General features: G+C 32.2%; 1 protein-coding gene across 1 annotated transcript in view; it reads left to right on the top strand.

The window, feature by feature from the left end:
- CADM2 (cell adhesion molecule 2) overlaps positions 1 to 15,801 on the top strand; it is a 313,108-nt gene that overhangs the window by 184,055 nt on the left and 113,252 nt on the right. Inside the window, exon 5 of the mRNA XM_063103440.1 lies at positions 2,147 to 2,317. Within this exon, the coding sequence (XP_062959510.1) occupies positions 2,147 to 2,317 (171 nt within the window). The remainder of the gene's footprint in view (positions 1 to 2,146; positions 2,318 to 15,801) is intronic.

The following is a 15,801-nucleotide window of genomic DNA, read 5'->3' as shown; positions in this document are numbered from 1 at the left end:
TCACATAAGCCCATATTAAACGCAACAAATTATACTTTTATTTTATTTTAATGATGCTCATTAAAATTTTATGTTATTCAGTTGCTATCAAATTTTATGTGTCCTATTAATATTACATTAAATGAGACTTTTGTAAAGAAAAGAAGCTAAAGGAAGCAGATGTGCGATTTCTTAAAATGCAGCTATCATTAAAATTAAACAATTAGCAGCAATATTTTGGAATAATTTCTCATATATTGTATAACACAATTGTAAAAGTGGTTTGTCAAGAGATCTGAATTTTCTTACACAGACCCTGCTTAGAGCTAGGAACAAGTAAATATTAGGCATAGATTTATAGGAAAGAAAATAGTATGTAAAAATGAAGCAACTTTTTCATGTAAATCTATGACATTGAAAAGTAAAGAAGCCTCATATTTTTAAAAAAATATTAGCAAAAACCGTAAATGCAGCTGTATCATTCTGATATTTTGACTGAAAGGAGGACACTTCATCTATTCTTCTAAATATTTATTTTAACAAAAATTGTACCTAATTTTCAAATGCAAAAATCTCAGTAAATGACTTCAGCAAAAATGAGATGAAATATTTTATGAGATAAATGTTTATGAAAAATGCAACATAAAACCTTGTATCTTGTGTGTTTTATTTATAGTTAAAACACCAGATTGAGATTTTATGCTTCTGTCTCCCTTTCTAAATGTTAGAGATTTTCTTACACTCAAAAATTGCCTGACGTACATAAAATTTTTTTGTGGTAAAAATCTTAATTAGATTTTTTTCCTAATATGTGAACATAATCATAAACATATATATTTTCAAAAACAAGACATGTAACATTTATCTAATTTTATTCTTTATTGATATTTGTTATTTTTATTTTTTAAATCAGTCAATCAGATAAAGTTGTACTTCCTGGAAATCAGTAAAATTCAATGAACCATGCATATATCTACTCAAAATAAATCAAATATACATCAAAAATACTCAAGAATACATCAAAATCAATGTTATTTTAAAAGTAAAATCTTTTCATAAAGCACAAAAATGGAGAAACTGATCTTATATTACTTGTTTGTTGTCATTAATGTATTTGCAAATGTTTAAAAATTAAACCATTTAATATACAGTAAAATCAAGTATTTTGTGCATTCTATGCAAAAGAACTCATTTTCTGAAAATATCATTTGATAGTGAATGACAGGAAAAAATGAGAACGCATAAAAAGAACACATTTTTCCCTCAACTACATTCAAGATCTTATAATGATATCTTAACCTTAGCCTATCATTTTGATTTCTAATCCGTTAAAATTGCCCTCTTCTTATCAGCTCCTTCAGACTTGAGAAATTACAAATTAAGCGAAAATATTATTAAACCTCTTTTCCACAAAGAACAAATAATCCTTAAGTGAACCATTTAACTATGGATCTGAATCATGTGCAGTAAGTTTAAATATTGATAAGTAAATTTACACCTTGAGGAATGTATTCTCATTCATGCTGAAATGGATTCCTTGGTTAACTAAGAACATTCATCTTAATGTAAATTTCACTGCAAATAAATGTTCAAAATATTCAGATGACTGTGCTCCTTATTTTCATTACCAAAGATGGCAAACTTTCTCATCTTACATATTCTTTATCAATTTATGTTTGTTTCACATTGTTCAAGCTAAAGTCATAGATCAAATGCACTGTACTTTCTTTTAGGCATAAGCAAATAGTTGTGAATTTGCTCTTCCCAACTGTGCTTGTGGCTCAGAGAATAAAGATTATATTTTAGTAAAAGTTAAATCTAAAAGAAAGGGGAAACTATTTTTGTAATTTGGCTTTCATTTTTCAAATGGAGTACAAAAAAGTATCTTGTACCTGATTATAATCTAGGTAAACTTGAGGCCAAAGAAATGAAAATGCTGTGCCCCACCATTTTATTTTATTTCTGTATTTAACTCTTACAATTTACTTTTGTAGTTGGTGTATTTTTATTTGATGAAATTGAAATGGATTAAGTGTTAAACTAACAAATATCTGTTTATTTAATATTGATAAAATAGGGAGCAGGTGTTTCTAGTGTCTTGAGTAAATGAAATCTGTTATATTTTGGAAAATGTCACAGAAATTTTAAATTTATATTTTGTTTTCAGATGTAAAATATTTGAAAGAAGAAGACGCAAATCGCAAGACATTCACTGTCAGCAGCACACTGGATTTCCGAGTGGACCGGAGTGACGATGGAGTGGCGGTAATCTGCAGAGTAGACCATGAATCCCTCAATGCCACACCTCAGGTAGCCATGCAGGTGCTAGAAATACACTGTAAGTAAACACTACTCCTCCTTCTTTATCTGGGCAGCAAACCTCTTGATCTGCATTTATGAGCATTTCAAAATTACCTGAAATTACAACAAATGTGCAGCAGAATCTACAGTAAAATGAAATAAAACTACCTTCATTTGTATTAATCATGTTCAGGGAAAAGCAATCCTTGTCTGAATGTCATTCCTGACAATGAAGAAAAATAAAGGCAATCTCATAAGGTTAATGCTTCTAAATATGTTGCAAATCATGGCTTGATGTATGTGTGTGTATGGGGCTGGGAGAGGAAGAGTGGTAATTTGGGCAAAATCAATGAGATTTGGGAATCTGAGAAGGGCCTCGATGAACTCTATTACATTAAAATAACTTGGTTATTTGCAAACATGGCTTCCCAGCCTATGTTTTTAAAATTAGACTAATTCTTACCTTCTGTATAAATACAATGTCAGTAAGAATGTAGGGGCATGTTCATTATGTTTTCTTCATCATCATTATTTACAATTAGCAGTAACATTAATTATGTGAACCCAATAGACCAGGAGCAGTACTGAGTGCTTTGCTGGCATTATCTTATTGAGCACTCATAACAACCCAATGAGTAGTTACTCTCATTAGTCACAAGTTACATATGAAAATTCTGAAGATTATAGAGGTTAAGTTGAACTGGCAAACGGTAGACTTGTAATCATGGCATTTTTAGTACTTACAAGGTCTTAGGGTTACAGTAGATGATTTATACCTATAAATCAAAATGAAAGTGACTGAATTAAAATATGTAAGCTAAAGTAGGAAAGAGTACAGGACAGGATCATATATCCTGAATTGCATTATTTGATATTCCAGATAATGAAGGTTTTTGTTTGCTTTTGTTATCCAGGATGAAAGTACAGCTCAAGCTTAGAATTTGTGTGTAACATATAATTATACTAAATCCTAAAATTCTGAGTTCTAAGTACTGTTCTAATATGCCTCATGGCATTTTGTTTTCATTTATTTAGTCAGTAAGAATGTATTGAGTGCCTATTATGTAATATGCATTGGTTTGGTCACTGGCATTAAAAAAATGACCCCTCCCCCCAAAAATATATATATTTGAAAGAAGAGGATGCAAATTGAGCAAACAATGGAAAACCAAACCAAAACAAACCAAGCAATGGAACAAATTGAGATTGTCTTCAAGTGTAAAAATCACCACTACCACTACCACAAACAACAAACTTAATTTCTCTTAAAGCCCCCATTCTAGGTAGGAATGATAGAAAAGCAAGATGAATATATACTACATGTAGCATGGTATATATTGATAAGTATTCCAAAAGAAAAATAAAGCAGAGGCAATAAAGAGATGAAAATGGGGGTCAGAGAAAGCGAGTGTTTGTGCATGTGTGTATGTGTAATGCAGAGGGAAGTGCAAGTGCAAACGTCCTGGGGTAGAATCAGGCCTATTATTTTTATTTCTAGGAACAGCAAGGATAGCAGTGAGACCAGACCAGTGAGACCAGAGTACAGTAGACTAGAGGAAAATTAGAGTATTAGGAGAAAACATCAGGGAAGTACTAGGGGGACCAGACTACATTTTTGTTTGTTTTTACTTTGGATGGAGAAAAAACTATTACATGTTCATTGCTTTTTAAATTGTTTTTAGTTTACTAGTTATTAAAATTATTATAATTTTTAAATGCTTTCAATTGTATTAGGTTAGTTTCGTTAGTTTTCCTCCTATTCCCCTTGAAACAGATTCAGGAACAAGCATACTTTAGAGCACAAATGAGATTTTCTCCAAATTTCAACATGTATTTGTAGTGTGACCTTGGGAAAATTACTGAAACTGCTTGAGCTTTGATTATAAACTAGAGAATTAATTCTTGTGAGGATTTGATTGGAAGCTACAGAATTAATTCCCATAAGTAGGCAACTTAAGTCAAGTTTATGGCATTTAATAGATTTTGAATAAATGTTAATTACATTCCCTTTCTGTTTCTTCTTATTTCATCAATGCGTCTTTCAAAATATGGAAAATTGCATAATTTGATATCTGTGGGACCCAGATCATCAACATCTTAATTTGAAATTTTGTACTTATGTACAAAGCAAAGTAAGACTGTTTACAATTATATATGATTATCTAATTGTAAGTTATAGCATATGATAAAAGAGAATAACAGAAATTAAGTCATAGTGTTGAAGACCACTGCCAGCCAGAGATCACCAGAAACCTACCAATAGTTGAGCAAAATTAGATTTATTTAATTTGCTACGGCAAAGGAGAAGACATGTAAGAAGAATACTGGGTATAGGTAAGAGAGAATTAGGAGAGACTTGTTATAGGATGTGGGCTTGTGCTGGGTGGTATAAAGAGAGTTCTGGGTTGGGTGCTGTCAGAATTGGGGGCATTTCAGTAGTGGGTATTTTAGTAACTTAGAGAACGAAACAAAAGTAGAGTTGTTATTATATAGATAGAGTAATCATGCTAATTTTTGTGGTTGTTGGATGTCCTTATCTCTGTCTTGTTTCACACCTAGTCTTGGGATGAATTCGTCTTTGGCTTATTCCACCCCACAGTGACAGAGTGCATTTATCTGATTACTATTTATGTTCTGGAAAATTGTTTGTTGAGAATATTTCAGCCTAGCTGTCAGGTGCCGATTGTCAGCTGCCAAGGTCATTTTCACTGTTTTGGGAATCCAAAATGAAACTATTATATACTTCTTGGGCATCTTTAGCTGTTTACCATATTTCAATATGCATTATTAAGCAACACTTCATGGAGAAAGGCAACTGAATTGCCTAATTTTAAAAAAATTGCATGAAAAATTTTATTCTTGTAATGTCTGGCCAATTAAAAATAGTATCTCATTCCATCATGGTTTAATATTTAAATGGCTACAAGGGCAGAGACCAGATCTATTTATTATCCCTAGCATCTAGCATACCATCATTCAAGTGTATGAAGTTAATTAAAAGTAAGTGATGATGCTAAATGTTCCTTTACAGATGCAGAACATTCCCCAGAGATGAAATGAGTAAGGATGAAGAGGGCATCAGAATCAAAATTAGAGGAAATAAGTAAATTGTTGTGGTCTTTGTAAACACCTAAGAGTAATGATAACAGCACCTCAGTAGTTGTTTCCAGAGTCAGTAGGTCATATGGGTCCACATAGGTGCACCTGTGCAATACACATAATGTGGAAATTTCCATGGATGTATGTGGGGGAAGGCAGAGAGCAGGCTTGGAAAAGGAAGAAGGTGGTTAGTCTAGAAATTATGGAGTATAAATTTAGGATTTTCTCATTGTTTAACAACATTCCTATCATGAATAACCTGAAAGACTGGTCCAAATGGAGGAACATTTAGCATCTTGCAGCCACAGAGAAGATGCCATTGTTTTCTGTGGTGAGCAACAAGTAGATACATATCCCTACAATAATAGAAACAGTTATGACTACACCTGAAATAAAAATCCTGTGCTGTTGTGGAAAGCCATGTCTGATGAGCAATATGAAATAAAAGTTGAACACACAGTGTGCCAAGGAGCATAATGAAAAAACATAGTAAGAGGAATTATGTTTCTAGAGCTAAGTATGTTAACTCTGGTAACCCCGTGATATACAATTTAGAAGGACTTAGCCTATAAAATATATTGTAGCAATATTTATTTCTTTATAAAATATTAATTATAAATTTAAATACTGCTACTATGGTGAAGAGAGTTCCTTTAATGCTGAAATTTAAGGAAATGCAAAGTAGACTTTTCCCTGTGAGCCACAAATGCCTGCAAATTTTGCATAATAGGTAAGAGCATACTTTGCAACTGAGCAACAGGAAAAGACGCTCTTATTTTATAGGTGAAAACTCTAATTCATCCTCCTATTTTTACACAGATGTTTTTGAAACAATAACTTTTTATTTGATTTAATTTTTAGAAGCACAGATTGTATGAATCAAATTTTATGTAATACTTAGTGGGAACGCTGTATCTGTACTAACAGAAAGAACTATGCACAAAACACAGGTAAGAAGATAAGTGAAGGTTCATTTTCTATATGTGACATTGACAAAAAATTAAATTAAAAAGCAACTTATTGAAAACGACAAGAATAAGAGATTAGTGAAATATGTCAGAATAATGTCTTTTTTTTTTCTTTTTCTTTTCTGAGAAAGCACTTTAGTGCTCTGGCATTGAATTGCCAATTTGGAAAAATAAGAGTCCAAATAATAAAAATGTTTGTATGTTTGTGTGTGATAAAGTACTGTGCATTTTATATATAATTCACCAAATCATGAGATCCTATGCTATCATTAACATTTGTTTAGAATTTCCTATTTAACAGTGCCATGCTTTGCCTATAAAAATAAATATCTATTTACATATGCAGATCATTAACGTTTAAAGTAATAAATGGTTAAAATAAAGGAGACTGCATGTAAGCTCAAACAAATTCAATCTAAGCAACGTGGAGGGAAGAAAAGAAGAAAAGAAGGAAGGAAAGATGAAAGGAAAGAAGTAAGGGCAGGAGGGAAGGAGGGAAGGAAGGAGAGAAGGAGGGAAGGAAGGAAGGGGAGAGAGGAAGTTTAAAATAGTGTGTTTAAATGAGATCAATTAGGTCAATGATGAATGAAAATAAGAAATGCATTATGTACATTTGAAATAACAGAAAAACTTGTGGGTTCATTTGTTGCTAAAATTATATCTTTATAAGGAGCTAAATGGTCAATTTACAGTACTGATCTATACCTCTTGACAATTGTATTTCCATTCTATTTAATGTACAAATGAATAATAAATTTCCCCTTAACATCTTACACTGAAAATGTAGCAAAGTATTTTTAAAGAAATTCCCTTACTGTTTTGCTCTCTTTTAAAAAGAATTAGTTTGTTCCTAGAGGAACTAAATTCTTAATTGCACATTTTTGTCACTTTTCTGGACCATCCATTGTACATGATCAGTTCTCTGTTTAGTTCTATTCTAATCAAATATGTTAAAAAATAAAATTCTGTTTATAGCAGAAGGGATTTAATACAGGTGGATTTGGGGTTTTTTTAACTCTGTTGTTTATACCTTCTTTTCCACTGTGGGTGTGCAGGATACAGAGCAAAAATATTTTCAAATGTGGGCAGAAATTCTTCATTCAGTGTAGTTTTTGGCTGTTCACACTTTTTTGCTTATAAAAAATAATGAAGTTCCCACCTACTTAATCCACTCTCCACAAACCTGTATAATTCTCTAGACCAGGTCAGTTTATTTTAAATTGGCCTGTGTTAGTTATATCAACCATGCTTTCACTCCTTTTCTGTTTATTATGTAAAGTGCTTGATTAAATGTCTCAGGCTACATGGGTTTATTAGACAGTAAGGTGAATGTTCCAAGTAGCATTTTAAAATAACCTATCTTACTCATCCAGCATCTTACTCGTGAAATGCTGATGATCTAATAACTTGTCTACCAGGAGTTATCTATGGTCCAGGGCACAGAATATAAGAGAAACCAGGAAAAGTAAGATGAAAACTATCTTCAGGTTAAATTTTTCATAAAATAAAATAAATTAACAAAATGCCATATTTATTCTTGGGGATGCCTTGGAAGGAATTTAATTGAGCCCAAAATATTTCAAAAAGCTCACTAAATGGTCCACATGCTAGAATCGTGAGGTGATCTATGTTGCTTAGAAAAAGATACATTTCATTATATTGATAAAGGTAGCCTAGTGTGCAACCTCTATTCAGGATCCCAACAAATTTTTACCCATGGTAAATATTACTGGCACATTTTGTTCATGAGACAAATATTTTATCCACTATAGGAATATTTTATTGAGATGCTATAATACCAAATGATTAAAGTAATTGACTCACCAAGTATTTTAAGCCATGTAAATGGGTTACTGTAAAGTTTTTATGTTATTAGTAGTATGTAGAAATTTTCGTGTATATGGTGTTAAAATTCAATGAAACATAGTATATGTATTTGTGAGTGGGGATCCCAAATTTAAACAAAAAATAACCTTATGCATTAATATACTCTTAACTAACTTTTCCTAATTATGCTTATCATTAAGTATGCATTTATAAGACTTTTTAAAGTCTTTTTAAAAATATTATTATGAATATTCATGGGGTGCAAAGCTGATTGTCACCACTTGTGCCCAAGCTGTGATGGCCAGATCCATACTGGCAGCATGCCCATTACCACAAATTGTGATTATACCCTGTGCCCCCCACCCAATTATCCCTGACCTCCCTCTCCATCCCCCTCTTTCACTCCACTTTGTAACCCTAGGTATGTTCTCTCCCTCTGCAAGTCCAACATGCCACTGTGGTCTTTCTTTCCTTCCGTTCTCTCTTAGCTCACGCTTATGAGGGAGCACATGCGGTAAATTTCCCTCTGTGCTTTGCTTATTTCACTCAACATAAATTTCTCCAAGCTCATCTATGTTGTTGTGAATGGGAGAATTTCATTCTTTTTTAATGGCAGAGTAGTATTCCATGGTGTATATATACCACACTTTCCTTACCCAGTCATACATTGGTGGACATTTAGGTTGGTTCCATGTCTCTTGGCTATTGTGAACAGAGCTGCAATGAACATGGGAGTGCAGGCTTCCCTTCAACATGATAATTTCCATTCCTTTGGGTATATACCCAAAGATGAGATTGCTGAATTGTATGGAAGATCTATCTGTAGTTGTTTGAGAAACCTCCATACTGGTCTCCATAGTGGCTGTACTAATTTATAGTACCACCAACTGTACAGGAGCATTCCCTTCTCTCCACATCCTCATTAGCATTTGTTATTCTCCATCTTTTTGATTACAGCCAGTCTCACTTGGGTGAGGTGATATCTCAATGTGGTTTTAATTTGCATTTCCCTGATGACTAGTGATGTTGAGCATTTTATTGTGTACCTATTGGCCATTTGTATGTCTTCCTTTGAAAAATGTCTATTCAGTTCCTTTGCCCATTTTTTAATTGGGTTATTTGTTTTTTTTTACTGTATAATTGCTTGAGTTCCTTGCATATTATGGACATTAATCCCTTGTCAGATGCACAGTTAGCAAAAATTTTCTCCCACTCTGTAGGTTGTTATTTCACTCTGTTGTTTGTTTCCTTTGCTGTGCAGAAGCTTTTTAGTTTGATATAGTTCAATTTGTTTATTTTTTCTTTTGTTACCTGTGCTTTTGGGCTCATGTTCATGAAGTCCGTGCCCAGACCTAGTTCCTGAAGTGTTTCACCTATATTTTTCCTTAGTAATTTTATAGTTTCAAATCTTATACTTAAGTTGTTAATCCATTTTGAGTTGATTTTAGTATATGGTGAGAGGTGCATGTCTAGTTTCATTCTTCTGCATATGGATATCCATTTTTCCCAACATGACTTATTGATGAGGCAGTCTTTTCCCCAATGTATGTTTTTGTTCCCTTTGTCAAATATCAGATGGCTGTAAGCCTTAGGGGTGATTTCTGGGTTCACAATTCTGCTGCATGTGTCTGAGTGTCTATTTTTATGCCCATACATGCTGTTTTGGTTACTATAGCTTTGTAGTATAATTTGAAGTCAGGTAGTGATATGCCTCCAGCTTTATTTTTTTGGCTAAGGATTGCTTTAGGCTATTTGGGGTATTTTATTGTTCCATATGAATGTTGAGATTGTCTTTTCCATTTCTGTGAAGAATGTCATTGGTATTTTGGTGGGGATTGCATTGAATCTATTGATTGCTTTGGGTAGTATAGACATTTCACAATGTTAATTCTTCCAATCCAAGAGCATGGAATGTCTTTCCATTTTTTTGTGTCTTCTTTAATTTTCTTCAGTAGTGGTTTGTAGTTCTCATTGTAGAAATCCTTCACTTTCTTGGTTAATAAACTTACACATTAGTATAATGTACTCTCAGCTGACTGTTCCTAATTACACATCATAAAGTATGTATTTGTACAACATTTTAAAAATCTTAAGTTTAATTTAAGAATGCAAATTAATTTCATAAGTAGGCAGTCAAAAACAGCACCAAAATTATGGAATGTCTGTACAACTATGTATAGCATAGATGACACTATATTGTTTCAATTAATTTTAAGTCAGTTTAATAGAGAATGCAAACTTGAAAATGAGATAGAAATTATTTTGACAAGTAAAGCCTAATATTAAGAAAATAAGCATGTTATTAATAAAGTGAGCACATGTTATTAATATTTAGTATTTCTTAACTTTGAAATTAATAACTAATTCTACTTTATAAACCTATTTTAAAAGACAGTTACAGGCTTTTTTTTTTCCAAAATGACTAAATGTCTCAGTATTTTGGAATTGTAGTTCTATTTTCTGGATAAAATATAACACACACACACACACACACACACACAATTTTCAAGAGAAAAACGTATGGTTAGAAAACTTCTGTAATCAATCAGTATATTAGACTTTATTGGATTAGCTCTGGATGTATCAGGAAAGATGACCACCTGGGTCCAACAGCCTGTTTTGTTTTGTTTGTTTTTAATTAATTGACTTTATTTTTTAGAACAGTTTTAGGTGTACAGAAGAGTTGAGCAGAAAGTACAGAGTTCCCATATACACCCTCTCCCCACCGCCTTAATAATATGAGAATACTTCTAACATGTAGCATTATTGTGATACATTTGTTCTTATAATTGGTGAACTAATACTGATAGATTATTGTTAATTCCATCATTTTTATCTGGGTTTATTTTTTCAGTGTACAGTTCTATGGGTTCTGACCAATGTACAAGTATAATGTCATGTATCCACTATTAATGATATTGTACAAAATAGTTTTACTGCCCTAGAAAACCCCTGTGCTTCACCTGTTTTTACCCCCTTCCCTTCCCACTCCCAAGTCCCTGGCAACCAATGATCTTTCAACTGGCTCAATAGTTTTGCCTTTTCTAGAATGTCATATAATTGGAATTGTACATTTAAAGTCCAAACATATCTTTTAATGGCTTGATAGCTCATTTCTTTTTATTGCTGAATAATATTCCATAGTATGGTTGTACCAGAGTTTGCTTACTCATTCCCCTTTTGAGGAATATCTTAGTTACTTCCAAGTTCTGGAAGTTATGAGCAGAATTGCTATAAACATTCCTGTGCAGGTTTTTGTGTGGATGTAAGTATTTAGCTCGTTTGGGTAAAATACAAAAGAGCTTGATTGTTGGATTGTATAGCAAGACAACCTTTAGCTTTGTATACAAGTACAAACTGTCTTCCAAAGTGGCTGAACCATTTTGCAATACCATCAGCAACACATGAGAGTTCCTGTTGCTCCACACTCTCAACAGTGTTAGATGTGTCAGCGTTTTGAATTTTAACCATTCTGATAGGTGTGTAGTCATGTCTCATTGTTCTTTTAATTTGCAACTCCTAATGACAAACCATGTTGAGCATGCTTCACATGCTTATTTTCCATCTGTATACCTTCTTGGGTGAAATATCTGTTTAGATCTTTTAGCAATTTTTCTTTGGGTTGTTTATTTCTTATTGTTTAGTTTTAAGAGTTTTTTGTATGTTCTGGATACCAGTTCTTTATCAGATATACCTTTTGTAAATATTTTCCCCTAGTATGTGGTTTGTCTTTTCATTCCCTTAATGGTGTCTTTTGCAGGGCAAACATATTAATTTTAATGAAGTCCAACTTATCAATTTTTTCTTTTATAAATTGTGCTTTGGATGTTATATCTAAAAAGTCATCACCAAACCCAAGGTCACCTAAATTTCCTCTTATGTTATCTTCTTGAAGTTTTAAAGTTTTATGTTTTACACTTAGGTCTATGGTCCATTTTGAGTTCATTTCTTTGAAAGGTCTAAGGTCTGTGTTTAGATTCATGTCTTTGATGTGGACGTTCAGTTGTTTCATCAGTATTTGTTAAAAAGGCAATTCTCTTCCATTGGATTGTCTTTGCTCCTTTGTCAAAGATCGGATGACTGTATTTGCACGAGTCTCTGGGCTCTCTATTTTGTCCCATTCTTCTATTTGTCTCATTTTGACCAATACCACACTGTGTTGATTATTGTAACTTTATACTGTCTTGATGTTGGGTAGTATCATTCCTCAGACTATATTCTTCTTCTTCAATATTGCAATTATGTTTATATCTGTAAATTTGTAATTATAAATAATTGCAATTTTGATATTAAGCTTTTTTTTTTTTTTTTTTTTGGTAGTAATCCTCAATATACCAGGAAACTGTATAATCGCCATTTATTATGGGTCCAACAAACTTTTTTTGTTTTATATTTTAAGTCTTTTTTGAGTAACATATAGATGTAATAATAAAGAGATAATGAAAAACAAATTTATCTTACCTTTTAATAAGAATTTAAACAGAAAACCTGAATTTCAATTTCATATTTCCCTGAGTTTAATGGTATATATATACCTAAAATGGGCAATAACTGTGATGCATGATCCATGAACATATTCATCCTGTAAATACTGAGTCCCAATTTACAATACATCTCTGATGTGTCCTACCTTGTCATTGCTTTTGGTTTTTGAAGTTGCACGAACCAAAATGCAATACTTTATAAAAAAAATTTGATGCATAATCTTTATTCTATTATTTATTCCATAACTGTAAAACATTTTCATTTTTAGATTTCAAGCACCAGTTAAAAAAACTGGAATGAAGTTTAAATTTTATTTTATTGTCAAATGCTTTCAGCATTTTTCCACTTATGGACTGTATAGAATTTATTCTTATGCACAAAAATAATAAAAGATGAAAGAACATTGTCATATTCCCTTTTGGCAAAATTGTACCGTTGCAAAATATTGTGATGAAGTCCTTATTTTTGCTACAAATTTTTCACTCATCAATTTTTTAATTTGATAAAATTTATCTAGAATATCAAAAGTGAAAACTTCTATTTCATCATCATTTTTAGTATTGAATTCCGTTATTTTCTCTTTGCATTTATCTTCTGATTTACCTAATAATTTCCTTCTCTTGCTATTATAGGTAGAAAAATGAAAGATCTGAATTCTGAACTGAGATCACAAAAGCTAAAATGGCCAACACACAAACAGAATGACAAAGATAGTGCTTTTCTTTCTAGACTTCTTTTAAACCTCTATTTAAAAAATCCCAAACCTGAGCAACTCTCTAAGTAAATAGGGATAAGATAACAGTGATGATTTCTGTTACTCTTGCATAAACCTTCTACACCAGCACTCCCCAATAGAACTTTCTGTGATGATGGAAATGTCCTATATCTATCCCCAAATAGTAGCCAATAGTTAGGTACATGTGGCTACTCAGCAATTGAAATGTGGATCTTGGAACTAACGAACTGCATTTTAAATTTTATTTAATTTAAATTGATTTACATTGAAATTTAAATAGCCACATGTGACTAGTTGTTACTATATTGGGAAGCACCACTCCTGTTATCTTCTTTGACTTTCTTATTATATTAATCTTTTTATCATGGTTGGGGATAATAGATGAGTTAACAGTGAAGTCACTAGGATGCTGAAGTATCAAGGTTTTTCATAATATAGGAAATGCAGTGCTGCCATAATTTCATAATATAGTGTAGATATATAAAAGGATTCAATGCTTTCATAATAATTGTAATGTGGGATCATTTAAAATCTATTTTTAAGTGTCAATTTTTCTTTTTTTTTTTAGGAGGATCTCTAAGAAAGAAAGAATACAAATCATGAAACATTATTTCTTAAAAATAATTAGAACTATTTCTAACGTACTTAATGTACTATAAAATCCCCAATTATAAAAAAAAGTATTAATTATAATAAGCAAAAATGCTGACACATTTATTGCCTATATTTTTACTGCTACCTCTTGCTTCTCTTTAAGATCTTCCTTCTGGCTCAGCTTTATGATAGAAATATTTTGCTTCTAATCTCTCCTCAGTCCATTCAGTTTCACAAACTGCTAAATATGTCTTCCTAAAACTTGTTTTTGACCTGTTACAAACTTGAGATGATTTCTTACTGCCTCTAACATCTCTAAACTCTTCAGCCTGACATTTACGGCTTTGAAAATATAACTCCCTACAATGCTGCTTTCAATAATCTTTCAGATAATGCAGCCCCTGTGTAATATTTCTGGATGCCTTGTATATAGCCCACATGTTTTCTCTACACCAATCCTTTTTTCATCTTCTCTTTGCCTCAAATTCCCTCCTTTTCTTTCCCTCTAAAAAAATTCTATCAGATCAAATATTTTTCATTCTCTAACTTATTTTAAGTACTACTTCTTTGGGTAACCACCCTTGTTTCTGACAAATATGTGTAATCTGTTTCTCCATTATCTCCCATAATACATCATCAGAGTACTATGGCGCCTACAGTTTTGAACTTTGCATTATTGTGAACTGTATATGATTTATATTCTTTATGAAGACTAAATTCCTATGGGTTGCTATTTTTGTGGATGTATAGCATGTGTACAGTAGTAATAGTGTGCCATGTACAAAGTAACTATAAATATTTGTAAAATAAATGAATGAATGCCACAAAAGGAATTTTTCTAGAATTAAAAGGAATTTAACATACTGACAAAGAAAAGGTACCTGATAGTTTTGAGTATTATTTAAAGAAATGTGAGTTAAGTGAAAAGTCAGAGTTTGAGTTTTATTACACAATTACAAACAGAAAAAATAAATTAGACAACTCTGAAAAAGGCAGTCTTGCTCAGAGGAAATGAATAGCTGCAACTGAAATGGTTCTAATTAACTCTTGGGATGTCAACCCACTGCTCCTAATAAAAAGTGGTGGACCTTGAGGTGTGGTTCTAGTTTGATTTATAGCTTTTAATTCAGGAAAGTAGCAAATTGACCTTATTCAGAGTATTAAGCATTTCCTTCATTTCAGGAATAAACAGTGATATGAGAAAGACCAAGCATCCTGTAACAACTCACACAGTTTCACAGTTCTCTAGTAGTTCCCAAGCTGCTGCGTGTAACGAGGAAGACATATATAGGTAACAAATAGAGTAAAGGTAAATGTTTTAGAGGAAGATATTATTGACATTTGGGGCCAGAGAATTCCTTGTTGTGGTGGCTGTCCTTTACATTGCAGGGTATTTAGCAGCATTCCTGGCCTCTTCCCATGGCCAGTGATATCTCCTATACCTCTTATATCTATAGTAACAACCAAAAATGTCTACAGACATTGCCAAATATCCTTAGTGGTCCCCAGTTGAAAACCACTATTTTAGAGAAAACTCAAGAGTGTCATCACAAAGGTGAGTGGGTGCATAATTTTCGGTAGTATCAATGTGAGTACCAAGAGATCTTTAAAAGAGTGTAACATAAATTAATTTGTTTAGAAGTCTTTATGTAATAAAAATCACAATAAGGCAAAGATTCACAAATCTTTCATTTGCAGAATACTTTAAAGTTTTCCTTAATAAAAATTTGTTGTGGGAATATTTTTGTGTTATTTGTGGATGAGCCGCATATGTGGATGAGAAGAATATATTGCAATGAATGAGATAGGGGA

This window comes from Cynocephalus volans, chromosome 1 (assembly GCF_027409185.1).
Source record: "Cynocephalus volans isolate mCynVol1 chromosome 1, mCynVol1.pri, whole genome shotgun sequence".
NCBI classification, from domain to species: Eukaryota; Metazoa; Chordata; class Mammalia; order Dermoptera; family Cynocephalidae; genus Cynocephalus; species Cynocephalus volans.
This window is presented reverse-complemented; position numbering and strand designations above follow the sequence as displayed.